The 18,466-nt window shown below is 42.2% G+C and overlaps 1 protein-coding gene and 1 long non-coding RNA gene across 5 annotated transcripts in view; one reads left to right on the top strand and one right to left on the bottom strand.

Moving 5' to 3' along the window:
• Positions 1-4,556: 4,556 nt before the first annotated feature.
• Positions 4,557-8,691, bottom strand: TXNIP (thioredoxin interacting protein). The gene is made up of 8 exons (XM_055401915.2): positions 8,187-8,691; positions 7,628-7,700; positions 7,378-7,525; positions 7,067-7,169; positions 6,678-6,934; positions 6,417-6,573; positions 6,155-6,306; positions 4,557-6,021 (listed from the first exon to the last, which is right to left on the bottom strand). The coding sequence occupies exons 1-8, from the start codon at positions 8,434-8,436 to the stop codon at positions 5,986-5,988; spliced, it is 1,176 nt and encodes a 391-aa protein (XP_055257890.1). The 5' UTR covers positions 8,437-8,691; the 3' UTR covers positions 4,557-5,985.
• Positions 8,692-8,803: 112 nt separating this feature from the next.
• Positions 8,804-18,466, top strand: part of LOC148778125 (uncharacterized) — a 45,649-nt gene continuing 35,986 nt past the window's right edge. For all 4 annotated transcript variants that reach the window (XR_016037288.1, XR_016037289.1, XR_016037286.1 and 1 more), the window contains exons 1-3: positions 8,804-9,064; positions 15,230-15,380; positions 17,537-17,651. This is a non-coding gene — a long non-coding RNA (uncharacterized LOC148778125). The remainder of the gene's footprint in view (positions 9,065-15,229; positions 15,381-17,536; positions 17,652-18,466) is intronic.

Here is an 18,466-nt window from a genome sequence, read left to right as displayed (position 1 = left end):
AAAGGAGGAAGTTGGAATATAAACGGGTGGACTGGAGAGGGAGGGGTCTGTAGCCACAGAGCCACAAAGGGCAACACAGTTCTCACAGTCCTGAACCCCACCTCTCCTCCCAGCAACTGAAATCCTTCCTCTGTCCATCTATCCAAGAGGTTAAAAATACCGGAGCTGGGTACCCAGCCAGACATTTCCAAGAACCTGTTTACTGACTGTTTGATTGACTTGGAGAGGTGGTCAGCAGCTCCACCACTCAACAAGGAGTAAGAATGGACCCTGAGTGACATCTCAGGACTCAAAGCCTGTGGGTTTCACAGCTACATCCCCATGTTCTGCCTCTCCTCTTCCTTCTCCCATCACTCTATTACCTGAAATGAGCAACCAATTGGTAGTCAGAAAAACCCCAGCCTTCACAGACTGTCCTTTCTTTTCTCCTTACATAACAGGCTCCCTAGGGGACACAGCAGGGTCACACCAAGGGAAGGGTCAAGATAAGACAGGAATAGCCTAAATTGGCTAAATTGGGCCTCATCAGTGGAGCTCACCTCCGCTGGTTTTTGTGCTACTCAGTCATGCATTTACCTTTGGGAAATAAATCAGAAGAGATGCAATGCCTTCAAATGAGGAGTCTCAGAGTTCTTTGCAGTGTCACATTGTATATCCATAACTCTCTGTTTCTCAGTTTATCACTTCAAGTGGTGGGAATCTTTCCCCTGAAATTGTGTACTGAAAAGGTGGTTGTTGTTTAGTTACTGAGTCGTGTCCAACTCTGGCAACCCCACAATACTGAAAAGTTGAGAGCTCAATTAACTAATTTCCATAAGGTGGGAGTATGAAAGAACTATACCATGGGGGTGTGCAGAGGGCCTTCCCTGGCCTAGTGGCCAGGAGTCCCAATAATGGGCTACCTCTCTCCCACCACAACATTAACTAAGGTGGAGTCAGCTTCTGTACCCTGACCTCTTCTCAGACTCCTTTGTTCCCCCAACACGGGAAGGGAATTCAGAGGAACAAAGAGAGAATGGTGTTATTTATGACAGGTCAGAGGAAGACAGTTCTGGGGACATGCCTGGGACTGAGCTAATCAAGGTGGTAGTGGTGAATGTGCCTTTGCGATATCTTAGATAATGAGCACTTGTTTCCAGACTTTCCTGGTAGTACGGTAGATAGGAATCCACCTGCCAATGCAGGGGACACAGGTTCGATCTCTGGGGCAGGAAGATTCCACATCTTCCTTAAGGCAACTGAGCCCGTTTGCCACAACCACTGAACCCTAACTCTAGAGCCCACAAGCTGAAACTATGGAAGCCTGTGCACCTAGAGCTCATGCTCTGCAACAAGAGAAGCCACCACAATGAGAAGCCCATGCACCAGAACTACAGAGTAGGCCCTGCTCTCGGCAATTAGAGAAAGCCCATGGGAAGAATGAAGACCCGGCACAGCCAAAAATAAATAAATATATAAATAAATAAATAAAAATATATAAATAAAAAATAAATAAATATTTAAAAAATTTAAAAAGCACTTGTTTGCCATTGTTGAAACACTTCCAGGAGGAGGGAACAAGATGGTGGAGGAATAGGATGGCGAGACCACTTTCTTCCCCACAAATTCATCAAAAGAACATTTGAACGCTGAGTAAATTCCCTGAAACACTTCCCATAGATTTTAAAAATCCTTACAGCAATCTTCTAAGGTAGATACTATTATTATTTTCCATTTTACAGATTAACTGTAGCACAGGTTAAGCAAATTTCAAGGTCATACAGTTTGTTAAGTGGTGGAAGTAGGATTTGAATTTAGATAGCTTGACTCCAGGGTACATGTGCTTAATTACCACACTATACTATTTCTCCTTAATAGTATAAATAAGAAGGGTGATCTTGAACCTCTTCTAGGTTATAGACTCACCTATTGGGCCAGGACCGCAGCACTGGATCTGCAGCTATCTCTGAGAGGGAGTTTTTCAACTTAGGAAATGGAAGTGGATGTAGGGACAGAACAGAGACTGGGACATACGTTTTTTTTTCCACTCCAGAACTACTGAGTTCAGGATGCTTGAGACAAGGACTGGGCCACTGGAGGGTCAGCAAAACATTTTCCTTATCCATCTTATGCATTCTGTCACCTAGAGATAGTCCATGGAAGGAATTCTAGGAAAAGGTCTATATAGTAGTGAAAAAACCGGACAAAAGTCACTTCTTCAGCCCACTTCGTAACCTTAGCTCTTATGTGATTTTCTTTTATTGACCAGGTGCTTGGTCAGATCTTCTCCATACTTTTCCCTCCCAAAGTATAGCTTTGCTTTTTCCAGTCTGTTCAGAGTTATCAAGGTGGTCCAGGATCCTGATTGTAGAAGTATCAGTTCTTTTCTTATTTATTTTACTTTCTCTAGCTATTTTCTTTCTTTAGATAGTTTTCTTTCTGTCTTCTTTTAGATCTTCCTATACCAGATTAGAGCTAATGAATAAATGATACTAAGAACTGGATCTCCTTTAAGGGGTGTATGTGTAGGTTATAGTTCCTTAAAAATTAATAGACATATGAGAAGAGTATGGGAAAGGAAGACCCAAAATATCCACCCACTTAAATGGAGAAACAGCTGGGCTAGGACCCAAGGAAGACAATTAAGTGAGCCCGTATGCAGATGTCCTGAGGTGAGGTAGGAGTTGTGTATCAAAGTCAAAAGGAAGTCCAGTAGAGACTTTTGTGCTTTAAGGAAGGGATGTATTTCCTCTGGGTGAACAGCTATAGCTGCTTCCTTCCTTCTTCAGATTTTTCTGTGCTGTTCAACAGTCACTAGTCACATGGAGCTAACTAAATTTAAAATAAAAATAAAAATTCAGTTTGTCAGTAAAAGCAGCCACACATTTCAGAGCTCACTTGTCATGTGTGAATAGTGCCTACTGAATTAGTGCAAATGTACCACCTTTCTATCATTACAGAAGTTCTCTTAGACTGTGCTGGATTTGAGCTATTATTAGCATGATAATAGCTGATAGGTCAGGAGCGGGTACATGTGTTCTGGCCCTTCAAGGCTCAAGTCTCTATCAGACCTTGGCTGTAAGTTATCTACCCTCTCCATCCCCTCCTTGTATCACACTCCAGTAACCAGGCTGTGTACACAAACAACCAAAGTTGTGTGCTCCCTGGTCTCCCCTTCTTTGTCCTGCCCTCTGGCCAGCTCTTGTCCTTGCCCCACCCCTCCAGTCCCTGGAAAACAATCTCCAGAAAAACTTTTCCATCAACTTTGACCTGGTTTCAAATCTGGTCACAGATTTGAAAGAGGGAGGAGGCCCTAAATTTGTGAACAGGTAAGAAATGGAGGAGGCAAAGGTGAGAGTGAAGGTGACAGTCACCATGGCAACAGAGCTAGAACCTGATGCCTTGATAAAGAAAAAACAGGAGGGGCAAAAGAGCTACTGAGAATGAAGGCTAGACACAAAGACTGAACTGGAAGAGAATCTTTTCAATCCCACTGTTCAATTTACATTGATTTTATGAACCCTGTTGGCTCAGACGGTAAAGAATCTGCCAGCAATGCGGAGACCCAGGTTCGATCCCTGGGTCAGGAAGGGCTCCCACTCCAATATTCTTGCCTGGAGAATTCCAGACAGAGGACCCTGGTGGGCTACAGCCCATGGGGTCGTAGAGTCAGACACAACTGAACTAACTCATTTTTAATGAACTTTCAGGAGTCTGAAGTTGGGAATTACTATGTGGAGATCCACAGAAAAGCCAACCCCCCTCTCCCAATAAAGGCTAAGACTAGATTTGTCTGCAGAAGTTTAAATGAAACAGAAATCAGAAAGTATGTTAACCTCTGCCATCTCGGGGTTTATCACTGTAAGTCACTCCTTTAGGAATAATAATCATTTCAATTAGAGGTGGAGTTGTGGTATCAATCTGTTGTTTTTACTCTACAAAGAAGTAACAGGAACTGTAAAGCATACCCTAAGAATGAAGGTGGATTTGAATGTTCAGCAAACATTTACTGAGTTACAATCATGTGCCTGGATAGAAATTGTTCTAGGAGCTGCAGAGATTTAAAAAAATGGTAGCTGGCTTCAAAAAACTTGATATTCGTAACTGTAAAAATCCTTTAGTCCTGTATTATGTCTTCTTACATATAAACCACGTTTTTACTGGCAAGAAACTATGATGAAACCAAAATAAGAAATAAAAGTACCATAACACTTTCCTCCCAAATACCCTTACAAAATTAATTTCTCTGTATTTCAGGAGCTCATTAAACATATACTCCAAAGTTGAAGAAATTTAGTAATGATTAACTAAAGATGTAGAAAACTAGCTCAGATCACCAGAAGACGCCACTATTCACTGAAGTTCTTCAGTGAATTGGACAAAAGACAGTGTAGCTCAAATTCCTTCCCTCCTCACCCTCCTAACCCTCATTCTGACTATAGTCCTTAGGATCAATAAGAAATGGTTTCTCTATAGGGTTTTCAACAATCTGAGTTGTGAAGTAAGGGGGAAAGCTTCTTTCGGCACATTTTCTTTCTAATAACTTCAATATTATCTCACAGACAAGAAGAGAAACATTTTTTTGCCATTAAAAAAACTGTATTTTTATTTCTTTTTTTTTTTTTTACAAAGAATACCCCCACCTGGGGTGAAAAAATATATCTGGTTAAGTACAAAATATAGTTTTTCTCATACAAAAAGATATACAATTAAAAAACAAAAAATGAAACCACCTTCAGCCCACATACTTTTTCAGAAAAGGGTAGATAGAGCTCAGAGCTCTGACACAGGACAGTGAACAAAGTGCTAAGGCGAAGTGACTGACCAAGTGCTAGAGGCTGCAGTGAGACAGGGGCTGTCAACAACCCTGTCTCCTAACACCGGGCAGGAGGTGAGCCCTCAGGGCTTCTCTGAAGATCTGCCTTCTGGTTTCTCATGGCAACATCTGGATGCTCTCATCACAGTGTTGGGGCATTTTATCTAGGGTTCCTCCTTGGGTTTGGATAGAAGTCACAGTGGGCAAGGCTGATAGCAGCAACCCTTCTCACGTAATCAGTGTCAGAACTGCAGAATTCTGTACACTGGGACAAAGTCTCAAAAGCAGTAACAATTTTTTTTCCCTGTCATTGTGCTTACCCTAGAGACATAGTAGACCAGTTTTAGCTTACATCTGAGAAAGGAAAAAACCCCCAATTTGACACAAACTAAAGTGCTAAGGACATCGCCTCAGAATTGATTCCAAGGAGTCACATGAAAAAAAATTCTCCCACATAAAAATGTTTGCCAACAGGAGAACACAGTGCAACAGGCTCTAAAAATGGCTTTTAAGACCTCTGGTGGGGCACAGTTACTACTGCTTTATGACTGATTAAAACTACTTTCTAAACAAAGAAACTTAGAGCTCCTCCCCTTTAATTCACATGGGAAGCTTGCTCCAAAGTCCAAACCCAATCAATTCTGGAAGGCTTTTCTTTTTTTTCTGTAAGTGTACAAACAATGGGGAACAATGATTTTAACTTTTCCCAAAGTTTTGGCCATGACCATTTTTTCTTTTCACTTTCCTAGTTTGCTAAATTGGTTCTCCTCCACATGGCAGAGGTTCAAGATCTATTGTTATAACAATATCTATTATATAATCCCCTCCATTCAACCGTGGGAACACTGTTCCAGGATGCCATTTCTACCCCTTACTCAAAACTACTAAAAATGCCTCAATTTTCAAAGAGATTCAAGAAAATGGGATGGGCCTTAGTTTTTTTTCTAATGTGTTTTTAAACCCATCTAGCAAAAAACTCTGTATCACATCATCTTGCTGGCTGAGGACGAGTGCGCACCCTTTAAGGCCCAGGAGATTGCCTACTGATCACCTCCTACGCTGGAGAGTCAGAGGCTGGGGTGGACCTGTACCCCGCTGTGGAGACTGTTGAGTCTCTAAAAAATAAAAGAGTCCAGGAAGAGAGATGAAAAGAAACAGGTAGGTGTCATTGCTTCTTTTCTTCCACATGCTCACTGCCCATTGTTGTTCAGGATGCAGGGATCAACCTGGGAGGAAAAAAAGAAACAGAGTATTTTAGTTTGGGTAAGAAAAAAAACAACTACCCAGTCTGGCAATCCTGAGAAGTTAACTTCCTATAAAAGGCTTAGGACAATAGTAGTGGTAAATGACAATTCTCACCTCAGAATAAGTAGGTGGTGGCATGAACCTGAACTCAGGAGCATACATAAAAATAGGGCTGTCTTGAGAACCATCTGTGTCATCTAGCAGAGGAGTAGTGGGGCTCTCCAACCGGTGATCTTCAGCAATGCTATCCATATAGCAAGGAGGAGCTAGAGAGATAAAGCATGGAGATAAGAAGCCCAGCCAAGAAAAGCCTAACCACAATTTTATAAACCCACCCAGGCCAGAGAGGAAAAATGACATTTGGTGTCTGGCTCACCTTCTGGGGTATCTGGGATGTTCAGGTCGACCCAACTCATCTCAGAGCTGGTTTGGCTGGCCATGCTGGACGTCCGGCTACTGAGGCCTGACCTGCTGCCAATAACCAGGGGCAGGTCAAGAATGACTTTCTTGGAGCCAGGGACGCTAACGTAGATCTAGAAAGGAAGACATCAGTTTGTTAGACTAGAAATCTGGAGAAACACCATTATCGTTTTCACAAATGAACAATTTCTCTCTCCAACCCCATCCACCCACTCACCAGTAAGGAGTATTCAACTCGCAGGATATTACAGCCCAAGATAGAAGGCCTGATCTTCTGCACCCGAAGGCTCTTGCCCCGCCATGATGCACAGGTTCCGGAGATAATATGATTGCCTCTGACTGATGACAACTTCTGCGTCAGCACCTTGGTTTGGCCATTGGCAAGATAAGTGTGGCGGGCTACAATGGCAGCTTTGGGGATCACGATGCGGGAACATGTATTCTCAAAATCAGCATGGATGTTAATCTCATCACCTGGCAAGGAGAAAGATGAAAACTGATGCTCAGTGCAGTCCATGACTTTTCATCTTCCCTGCCTCCTGCCCTTACTCCCAAACCCACAGTTCCTGTTTTAAGAATGTCCCATTTTAAGCACTAGATTTTTACCTTCACAGAATCCTTTTCTGTCAATTCGAGCAGAGACAGACACCCGCCCATCAGGTATGAACATGCAGGAAACTTTCTTCTCCTTTTTAGCTGACACAGGTTCCTACGGAGAATGAAGTGGAAAAAGGCCTTTTGAGAATCTCTAGAGACCCTTTCTCTGCTTCTCTTTCCACTGCTTAAAGTAGGTAGTTTTCCCTCCCACCTTGATGACTTAATGACTTGATTCCCTAACGAGCTTCACTTTAATGCCCTAAGAACCTAACTACTTATCTCTGAAACCCAGAAGAACAGACTCTTAAAATGAATCTCACCAGTAGATCAGGAGTATTGACATCCACTAGATCCATCACTTCAAAGTTTTTCTTTGTCTCTTGAGTTGGCTGGCTGGGGCGATCAAGAAAAGCCTTCACCCAGTAGTCCACACACCCATATTTTCCTTTGAAAGATGTTCCCAGAGGCCTTTATCAAGAAAAAGGAAACAATTTAAAAATGCTCTCCAAGATCAAAAGAATGGAAGATTTTTACAGATAAGATCCCAGATGCATTTAGTTCATAACCTACCCCTCAGGAAGCTCAAAGCCGAACTTGTATTCATATTTGTTTCCAGGTCTCATGATCACCATCTCATTCTCACCTGAAGGGAGAGAAAAAGGAGTAACTTCTAGGTTTCCTGTTACACTTAAAACGCATCTGTGCGATAAGGAATTCTTGGGCAGCATGCAAGAGTAATGCAGAACCCCTTATGTTCTTAAATGAGATTCTGATGCATTCGCTGAGCAAAAAGTTGCAAAGCCCTGCAGTGCTGAAAGGCGCAGCCTATCATCTCAAACAAGAAGTGAGCAAAGAACAAGCAATTTATTAAGACATAAAAACCTTTCAATAGCTAAGTCAACATCCCTCAGGATCACCTGTAGAACACAGCACCCTGAGAAGTTGCACAAATCACCCTTTTTTGGGGGTGGGGGGGTGTTTGCAAGTTAAAGCTAAAAAAGATAAGAAAGCCACACAAAATTCAAACCCCACAACCCGAGCAACTTAGGATCTACAGTGTGGGCTTTATCCGTATCAATTCTCTTCTTGAATCCGCTTTCACCCTCCAGCAAACAGTTCAGTCACTCACCAGCTGGTTGGTCGTCCAGGAGAAGCGTGTCTTCGTAGCGTAGGTAGTCCAAAGTCTGCTTGCACTGCTGGGATCCCTGCATCCACAGGACTTTGGCCACTCCGCAAGCCAGGATCCTGACAGCTTTGACTCGAGTGACTTCACACACTTCCACTATCACACGGCCAGCCACCTTCTCCCCACTGCTGAACACCTTTTCGGGGTCGTTAAAGACTACCTCGAAGGACTTAATCTTCTTGAACATCACCATGTTGGGCTGGGTTTGCTAAAGAGTTAAAAATGAGGACAAAGCAAAACTCTCAAAGGACCCTTACGCTGTAAGTTAAAACTTTTTCACTTCTCAATTCTCTACTAAATTTTCGAAAACACGTCCACCCAAAAATGTAAGCTGCGAGTTATATCAAGAGACTGCAAAAGAAAAACAAGTTCTCTTCTTTCTTTCCCTCTAACAGCTGGAGGAAAGCTGGAGCTCGGCGGGAAGGCTTAAAGCGTTTCACCTCTGAAAACGAAAAGACAGTTTGCAACCTGGAGCCGGAAACTGCTTTATATAGTAGCCCGGCAGGCAGGGCCACGCGAGCGCTGGCCTGGAGGCTCGTGCTGCCCTCGTGCACAGCTCTCCCATTGGCTGCCCGCTCCTTGTTTACCAGGAGCCCTACCAATCAGCGAGGTCGCAGCAGCGCGTGGACACAGTGTGCTCCTGGCGGGGAAAATGGTTGTTGTGCATCGCTGCGGGGCTGGGAGGAGGGGCTGGAGGGGCTGTGGGGCGGCTTCCAATGTGCCCAAGGAAGAAATGCTTCGCTGACCCCAAAATTTATCCGAGGCCAGTGGTCTTCGAAGGGCGGGTGCGGATGCTTTTGGAGTGGGAGCTATATTCTGAGGTAAAAAGAAAATGTGCTTATGATGGAATTTCGTGCCTAACCTCAGCCAATGTAATTAATTTAGAGGCGACTGTTTATTCCCGGCTCACAAATCGCAAGTCGTGTGAAAAACAATCCCAGAGCTCCAAGAATACTTTAGGATGGGGCGGAGGACAGGGAGTGCAGTCGTTACTGTTCAGGAAGATCCCCTTTGTCCTCTTGCCCCGCATCTCTCTTAAAAATCAACAAACCCCCTGCTCCTCCCCGCTCCCTCCCATAAAATATCCCGGCTGTCTGGGAAGGAAAAGAGAACTTGTCACAAATTTTTAACCTCTCTTCAGCGGTCACAGCAATGTGAATGTGTGGGACTGATTGGCCATCCCCCACTCCCTGTCTAGCCCCCTGGGCTGGAGGCTGGGGGCCCCGGCCTGTGTGCCTCTGCCCCTGCGTCCTCCACTCGGTTCTCTCTGTTCTCTGTATCGGTACAGCACGGGCGTGTCCACATCCTGCCTCTTATTCCGTCATCTCTTCAGTCCCTGATCTTCAAAGTTAGGGAACACTTTGTTTATGTTCTCCCAGTTACTTCATTCAGTTCAGTCGCTCAGTCGTGTCTTTGCGACCCCACGAATCTTCGTTAAAGTGTGTTCTTTGGGCTCTGAGTATCTCACTCCCTGCTTCTCCAGGAAAGTAATTTTTTTAAAAAAGGATGCTTCACTCTAGTCACCTTTTCCCTAAGTTATTTTAACTCTCTCGTCTTTGTCCCCTTTCCAACTTACTAAGTCAGAGGTACACCTCTAAATCTGCTGCCCACACTCCTCACAGCCTTCAAGTTAGTTAAAAGCAGCAAAGTTGTCATTTTTCAGAGGGAAAGTGTCAGGGAAAGATGGCCATATTTCTGTCTGAAGGAACCATTCTGCAGTCTTTGGAAAGTTTTTCCCCCAAACTGTTTAGAAATAGGTAAGAAAGGGAAGAAAAGACAGAAGGATCGTTAGCACACTGTATGTTCAAGCTAAAAGAAACCCTGACTCTTCATCCTGTGTTATTTGGCTCTCTGTCAGATGGGTTTTTCCCTAGCTGGCCGTGAGGTGCCTTAGGAGCTGACTCCTGAGAAATTTTTCATAGCTGCAGTAAGAAAGACTTGAATGCACAGATACAGGAATTCTTCTCCCTTTTCTTTGATTCCAGAGTTTCTCCAATGGGTTGGAGAATCAGGAGATTATTACCTCATTTCTTGTGCTAGAAAGAGGAAGATAGTGTTCCCAAGATTGAGATGAGGAAGTAAACAAGAAGCATTAGAATATATAGAGATCCTACCCTCTTAGCAAGAAGATGCCTGTTCATTGCTGTGAAGGATCCTTCTTACTTACTTGCACACCCTAACTGGGTTGACACCCTAAGGCTAACAAGTTACAATTGCACTATTAAGCAAGCTCAAGAATCAGGCATCAAGACTACTGGAAAACACACACCCACAGGACCAACCCCCAGAACAAAAAGGGGAACATGTTGATCCTTAGGGTGTGTGGGTTTGAGCCGGCACCCTGTTTAAGAAAGTTAACCAATAAGGCCTGAGTTGTCTTTGGTTGGTCAACAATATTGGTTGAAGTAGGTAGAGCAGGGAAGGTGAGACTCTCACTAAAGTATTTAAAAATGTTTAATTGTAGCTTCTGAGAGAATTTTTAGGTTGATAGATGTGGAAGTATACGTAAATCTGAAATACCAAAGTGTTGACAAATAAATACATACATAATGACAGTATTGTTAAACAGTGTGTGATGTGTAATTGCATAAATGTTGAGGGGAAGGGAGGAGAGGTGAGTGTGACAGACCAGGGTGGTATATATTTGGAATGTCTTAGAGAAAGGGGAATGCCAATATTTACTTGGGCACAGCTATGGAGTACTGACTTGCTTTTTTAAAAAAAATCTTAATACCATTCTCTTTTGCTTTAAGTCCCTCTCTTGGGCTCCAATTTCTTCTTTCTTTCTCGTTTTGCAAAACTTGGTGCAGACCACTTGTTTGCGCTGTTTTGTGCCTGGGTTCCCTTAAATGCCAGAAAACGATTTCACTTTGGCAGCTGCTGCCTACCAGGCCTGTAGCCAAGACATGTTCTGAAATGGAGTTGTCCTGGACAGAGTTGTTTACAACCTTTCACCTTATAACCTGGTATTCTGATAAAAACGTGCCTTCTGATTCTTTTTCTCAGTTCCTGTGCCAAAGAAGAAAATATCTTACAAACTTCTGTCCTGAAAGCAGACTACAAACATTTGTGGGAAGCAAGGGAGGAAAACAGCAGGTCCAGTAAGGAACAGCAAAGGAGGGCTAAATCCAAGAGTTTTGCAGATTAGATCATCTTTACCTGTTCCTTCCCCACCCCCTTCAATCCCAGTATCAATTGGAAACCAAGCGATGATTGTTTGCTTTACAGGAGGTGGTTGAGCAAAGTCAAAGCTTCTAGCGAGAGAAGTGCCCTCTATGCTCAGTTCCGATTAGATACAAGGAGCTGGTTGCATTTCTCTTTTCTTTAACTTATGTTCTGATAAACATTGAGGACTCTAAAAACTCAAGGTTCCTAATAGCCCCTTTTTTTGTCCTTTTAATCACTACTTTCATTTCCACTCTGAAAATGTCACTTTTATCTTTCCCATTTTCCTCTAGGGAATATTAATTTAGAGACAAATAAAGGTTTAAAAGAGAGTAGCATTGGAGGCTGATCAACTTTGGGTATTCCTCCAAATCACTGAGCACCTGTAATGGACCAGGTCCTTTACATAATTATCCCAGTAATATTTTATTTATAGATTCATTTGTCACCTTGTTCTAGAAGGATTTAAGGTTAGATTATTTCATTTAATTCTCACAATAACTCTGTGACTCAGGGTTAAGTCAGGCTCAGAGGGTTAAGTAATTTGCCTGCAGTCACTGATTTTATAAGTAGAGCAAAATCTTGAACCCAGGTCTGTCTGATCTAAAGTAGGTACTCTTGGGGACTTCCTTGGCAGCTCAGCCATTAAGTCTCCCTGCTTCCACTGCAGAGGGTGTGGGTTTAGACTCTGGTCAAGGACTAAGATGCTTTGAGTGTGGTGTGGCCAAAATAAATAAATTAACTAGGTACTCTTTCTAATGTGTTGTCCTGCTTCTCAGTGCTTTAACACATGGTTTCTTGTTTGATCTTCACTGTAAAGGGTTTAGGATAAGACTCATAAAATATTAAAGTTAAAGGGGACTCTACCAGTCATTTTTTTTTTAAAGAGAGATACTTCCTTATTTTAGTTAAGTAGACTTGCTCTAGGACATATAGCTAGTAACTGGTAGAGCCACTCTCCAAACTCAGGATTCTTAATACTTAATCTAGAGTCTTGTCTCTAATTTGTTTTCTGAAGGTTCTTGTTTCTCAGTTTAACTTTAGTTATTGAAAAAAAATGAAACTTCATCTGAACAGATTGCTGGTTGCCTGGGGTAGGGAGTAGGTGAAGTGGGTGAAGGGAGTCAAAAGGTATAAACTTAACAGTCATAAAATAAATGTCATAGAGATGTAATGCACAGCATGGTGACTGTAGTTAATAATACTATATTGCCTTTGTGAAAGTTGCTAAGAGAGTAGATCTTAAAAGTTCTCATCACGAGAAAAAAATCCTATAATTATATATGGTGACAGATGTTAACTAGGCTTATTGTGGTGATCATTTTGCAACATATTTAAATATCAATCATTAGATTGTACACTTGAAACTAATATAATGTTGTATGTCAATCATACCTCAATTTAAAAAACACTCATCTTGGGGCTTCCCTAGTGGTTCAGTGGTAAAGAATCAGCTTGCCAATGCTATAGACGTGGGTTCGATCCCCGATCAGAGAAGATCCCACATGCTTTGCAGCAACTAAGCCTGTGGGCCACTGTTGAGCCTGTGCGCTAGGAGCCCAGGAGCTGCAACTACTGAAGCCTGTGTTCTGCAACAAAAGAAGCCACTCCAATGAGAAGTCTGAGCGCTGCAACTAGCATGTTGCCCCAGCTTGCCTCGACTAAAGATAAGCCCCAGTAGTTTAGAAGACCCAGAACAGCCATTAAAAAAAAATAATAATCTCATCTAGAAGTCCATATTTTATGTTTATTGGTGTCTCTATTTTTGTACTATGTTGAGGAAGGAATGAAGATCTGAGAGTTGTCCAACTTCAGGGAAAGATGGAGAGAGGAGGTGAATTAATTTGTTCAAAACCACTGCAGATGCCTTTAAGGTATTTTCTTAAGGTAGCCTTATGATATAAAAGACTTTTTCCCCTTTTCATGCTATCACCCATATGTTTTCTTTCATTTACTGTCAAATTTCTTAAGAGTAACTTATACCAGCTTTCTCTGTTGGCTAAACTTGTTCCTTTGTAGCCTGGTTTCTGCTGTCACTGAAATGGTTTTCTTTAAGTTTCCAGAGGAAACCAGGGTGAATTTTTAGGCCATGTTCCCCTTGACTTCTATATAATTTGAAAACTGCCATCTTTGTAAATTTATCCTTTTAAGGATATATTCTATAAAGAACTTTATCCTTTTCTCTGCCCTACTGAAAGCTTTTCTGCTTGGCTCTCTCCCTTTCTGTCTTCAGGCTTTGCTGTTCAGTTTGCCCATCTGTACACCACTCATGGAAACCTCTAGCCTGTCTTGAAAGTTTTAGTTGGCATCTCAAACTCAGCTTGTTTAGTGTGGAATTCATAATCTTCCCCCTGTGCTCAAATTCACTTCTCTCCCTTGTTTCTTTTAATGGGACCATTATATGTTTCCCTAGATATCAAGGCCTGAAATCTAGAAACTGTCTTCAGTTCCTTCCTTTCTGACATTCCTCACGTTCAGTCAATTGCCAAATTCTGAAGAGGTCATCATTCCATTGTTTTTCTAGAAGCTGTTATTTCTTACTCTACTGCCATCACTCTGATTCATATCCTTGTTATTAAGACTTTTGCATAAATTATTTTTGATAGTTTTAAACGGATCTTTCTGCTGTAATCCATAAACCTCAACTAGATTAATCTTACACAGTTGAGTTCCTCTCTGTTCTGTGATGCTCCCAAACCCTCTGCTTACTGAATCAAATTAAAATACTTCAACCTAATATTTAAAGCCTTCACAAAGTGACCTCAACTAAACTTTCCAGTCTCATTTCCCACTACTTCCTCAGAAATGTACCCTACTCCTCAGCCAAACCTAACTACACCGTGTTCCCCTAATGTATCCTTCTCTGCATTTGCTTGTACTTTTGTCTCTACCTGGAATGCCTGACTTTCCTCCCCATCTCTACTTTTTAAAATCCTACCCACTCTTCAGTAGACAGCCAAATAACCTTTCCTCTATGAAACCTTTCCTGATTCCCAAATCCCCTTATCTCTCACCTTATAACCAAATAGAATTTCATTCTCTTTGAATACTCCATTCCACATTTTAAAAATATTTCTCATATGGAACTTACATGTAAAGTTTGTTTTCTCTCCTATGGAATGAATTCCTAGAGAGCAGGATCTGTGTCCTTTTAAATATTTTTATTCTTCATAGCCTCTAGAAGAGTACATTTCATAGAGAAAATATGTTATTAAATATAAATTGAATTGTTAGATTGGGATATGTCTGTGTAATAGAATATGCCACTAATTCAGAACCTAGTTTTTCTTATCAAAAATAAGAAACCTAATCTCAGTTCCTTCTGCTACACTTGAACATAACCAGTCCCTCTTCCTCAAAGCCTATGGCCCAGTTACGTATAGAGCAAGGGTGATGAGGCGGTGAGAGGTGATGGTTTGTTTTCCTATGAGGGAAAGTTGGACTGTACTGATGTTTATAAATATGCGGCAGATGGGACATTTTGTGCTTAACCCAACTTCCCCTTTTCTGAGAAGTTCTTTCTTACACAATTCTGTAATCCAGTTGGCTCAGCCCTGCCACCCAGTGGATAAATTAAAGTACTATGGAGATCCTCTGCTTGACTATGCTAAAGTCTTTCACAGTGTGTGGATCACAACAAACTGTAGAATTCTTAAAGAGTTGGGAATACCAGACCAGCTTACCTGCCTCCTGAGAAACCTGTATGCAGGTCAAGAAGCAACAGTTAGAACCAGACATGGAACAACAGACTGGTTCCAAATTGGGAAAGGAGTACGTCAAGGCTGTGTATTGTCACCCTGGTTATTTAATCTTATATGCAGAGTACATCATGAGAAATGCCGGGCTGGATGAAGCACAAGCCAGAATCAAGATTGCTGGGAGAAATATCAACAACCTCAGATATGCAAATGACACCACCCTATGGCAGAAAGCGAAGAGGAACTAAAGAGCCTTTTGATGAAAGTGAAAGAGGTGAGTGAAAAAGCTGTCTTAAAATTCAACATTCAAAAAACTAGAATCATGGTATCTGGTCCTATCACTTCATGGCAAATAGATGGGGAAGCAGTGGAAACAGTGACAGACTTTATTTTCTTGGGCTCCAGAATCACTGCAGATGGTGACTGCAGCGATGAAATTAAAAGAGGCTTGCTCCTTGGAAGAAAAGCTATGACAAACCTAGGTGGCATAGAATTGAAATGATGCTTTTGAACTGTGGTGCTGGAGAAGACTCTTGAGAGTCCCTTGGACTGCAAGGAGATCCAACCAGTCCACCCTAAAGGAAATCAATCCTGAATATTGGAAGGACTCATGCTGAAGCTCCAATACTTTGGCTACCTGATGCAAAGAGCTGACTTACTAGAAAAGACCCTGATGCTGGGAATAACTGAAGGCAGGAGGAGAAGGGGATGACAGAGGGCGAGATGGTTGGATGGCATCACTTACTCAGTGACACGAGTTTGAGCAAACTCTGGGAGATGGTGAAGGAAAGGGAAGCCTGGCATGCTGTAGTCCATGGGGTCTCAAAGAGTTGGACACCACTGAGCGACTGAACAGCAGCAACAAAATCAAGATCCTTAGTCCACAAAGAAGCGTTTCTGAGACCGGAAACTTGACCAGACGGCTTCCCTGAGTAAGGAAGATGATTTTTTGATCTCGAGAAGAAGGAGCAGAGGAAGGTGTTCATGACTGAGACGAATTACATATTAAAACAGTTTTCTGTTTTTCATCCTTTTCAGAGAACTTTCTGTGTTAATACATTTTAAAGTGTACATAGAGCTAAATATACATATGCGTTATAAAGCAACTGCACAAACATTTGATTCTCACCAAATAGATAGGCAGATATTTTTGCAGAAAGGAATATTGCAATATAGAGAGCTCAAGAGGGTTGCTTAATTCACAGAACTAGGATGAAATTCATCTAATTTATGATTTGAAAATCTTGCCACTAGCACATCTCTGATCCTTATTAAAAAAAGTCACCTCCTTTGTAAAGATTTCTCTGATTTCTACAAGCAGATTTGTTACTTTCTTTGTATTCTCAATAGCATATTGGATGTATTTCTCTATAATATAAATGTTAATAATATCTGTTTATTTGTTCCTCCCTGCTAAACTGAGTTCCCCAAAGATAGGAGCCATGTTGTCTTATGGCCTGGCATAGTTTAGGTGTTCCAGAAATTCTAAATAAGGGTCAAAGTCAATCCATAGGATTATTTTAGCCTGATCAGCTAATATGTCACATATTTAGCCCATTCCATTGCCCATCCTTCTGGTTTTGGTTTCTTCTCTAGCACTGATGGTATTCTCCCTGTAGGCTTGGTCGTGGTAGATGCAGGGCAGTGACCTCCATAAAGAGAAAATTAAACCATGGCAGAACATTTTCTGTTTCAGGTGCTGCACTTTCAGCAAAGGACTTTTTGATTCTTTGCTGGAGTGAGGTGAGGTTGGAAGGAAGGATGAAAGACTGATTAATTTTTTTAAAAAATCCAGCTTAACTAGTTCCTCATAGATAGAAATAGAAGAAGAGTGCTGTGTCAAAGACTGATCACACAGTTTTTACTGGGCCTTTGTTGTTGTGCAAGGGCTTTCTCTAGTTGTGGAAAGCGGGGCCCACTCTTCATTGCAGTGCACAGGCTTCTCATTACCTTGGCTTCTCTTGTTTTGGGGTCACGACCTCTAGGCATATGGGCTTCAGCTGTTGTGGCTTGTGGGCTCTGCAGTGCAGACCCACAGGCTTAGTTGCTCCGAGGCTTGTGGAATCTTCCTGGACCAGGGATGGAACCTGTGTCCCCTGCATTGGCAGGTGGATTCTTATCTGCTGTACCACCAGGGAAGTCCACAAAACCCTTGATATTCAAAAGATTGGTTCTTTGAACCAGTAGCAAAGAATGATTCCACAGTAACCCTGCAATAAAGGCAGAATCCAATTATATTTCTTGATATCTCTTTCACTTTCTCAAAGCCTACCCTCCAAGCACACACAGATTATATCTCAGGAAACACATGTGACTTATTTCTTCCTAATAACTATTAGGAGGATGATGAATAATTTGGTTTGGGAGTAGGCAGAAAAACTGAGGAAGGCCTATTATTTTCTAATGTTCTGCCTGCCTTCCTTTCCTTAGTGCTGCTGCAGTTTCTTGGCACTGATTTGGAGAACCTGCAATTACTGGACCGTGGAAATTATCTCTGCTTCCTTGAGAAGAAATGTGGGAAGGAACTTGCCATGAAGTATACAAGGTAGGATGAAGTGGGTAGGAAGGGGGTTGGGTGGGTTTGAAAAATGATGGAGGTGTCCACAAGTATAAGAAGTTAAGGGGAAATACTCAGGACTGGCCAAGGTAGAAATGCGGTCTCTTTTTTAAAATCAAAATAATGTAATATAACTTAGTAAAAAATCCCATAATTTGAATTCTTGCACAATAAAACAGCAGTTCTCGGTTCACTCTAATTATTTCTCTTGCAATTATTTCAACTTTTTCATCTGGTATTTGCTTCATGTTTCCTTTTTGTGAATTAATAATGGATGTTTTGGTTTGGGCTGTGCTGGATCTTCGCTGCTACAGGGCTTTCTCTCGCTGCGGTGCACCGGCTTCCTGTGGCAGTGGCTTCTCTGGTTGAGGCGCGCAGGCTCTGGGTGCACGGGCTTCAGTAGCTGTGGTGCACAGCTGAGCTGTTCCTTGGCATGTGGGGTCTTCCCAGACCAGAGGTCGAACCAGTGTCCCCTGCATTGCAAGGCAGATTCTTAACCACTGGACCACCAGGGAAGCCTCTCATATTTCTAAATTATATATTTCTTCTTTTATTTCTTAATTTATCAATATTTGACATGAATTTGAACAAACTCTGGGAGATAGTGAAAGACAGGGAAGCTTGGCATGCTGTTGTGCATGGGGTCCGTCACTCAGTCATGTCCAACTCTTTGCGACCCTTGGACTGTAGCCCCCAGGCTCCTCTGTCCTTAGGATTCTCCAGGCAAGAACACTGGAGTGCATAACCATTCCCTTCTCCAAGGGATCTTACCCACCCAGGGAGAGAACCTGGATCTCCTGCAT

The sequence above is a fragment of the Moschus berezovskii genome, chromosome 4 (assembly GCF_049115385.1).
Source record: "Moschus berezovskii isolate FMDL1 chromosome 4, NW_MosBer_1.0, whole genome shotgun sequence".
Lineage (NCBI taxonomy): Eukaryota > Metazoa > Chordata > Mammalia > Artiodactyla > Moschidae > Moschus > Moschus berezovskii.
Note: the sequence above shows the minus strand (reverse complement) of the source record. Positions and strands in the feature narration are given on the sequence as shown.

Excerpts from the sequence above, each read along its gene's own strand:
- TXNIP (XM_055401915.2), bottom strand. The coding sequence starts at position 8,436 with ATGGTGATGTTCAAGAAGATTAAGTCCTTCGAGGTAGTCTTTAACGAC. Across the intron at positions 7,526-7,627 it reads GGCTTTGAGCTTCCTGAGGG|GCCTCTGGGAACATCTTTCA; the intron begins GTAGGTTATGAA and ends TTCTTGATAAAG. Across the intron at positions 6,935-7,066 it reads CAGAAAAGGATTCTGTGAAG|GTGATGAGATTAACATCCAT; the intron begins GTAAAAATCTAG and ends TCTCCTTGCCAG.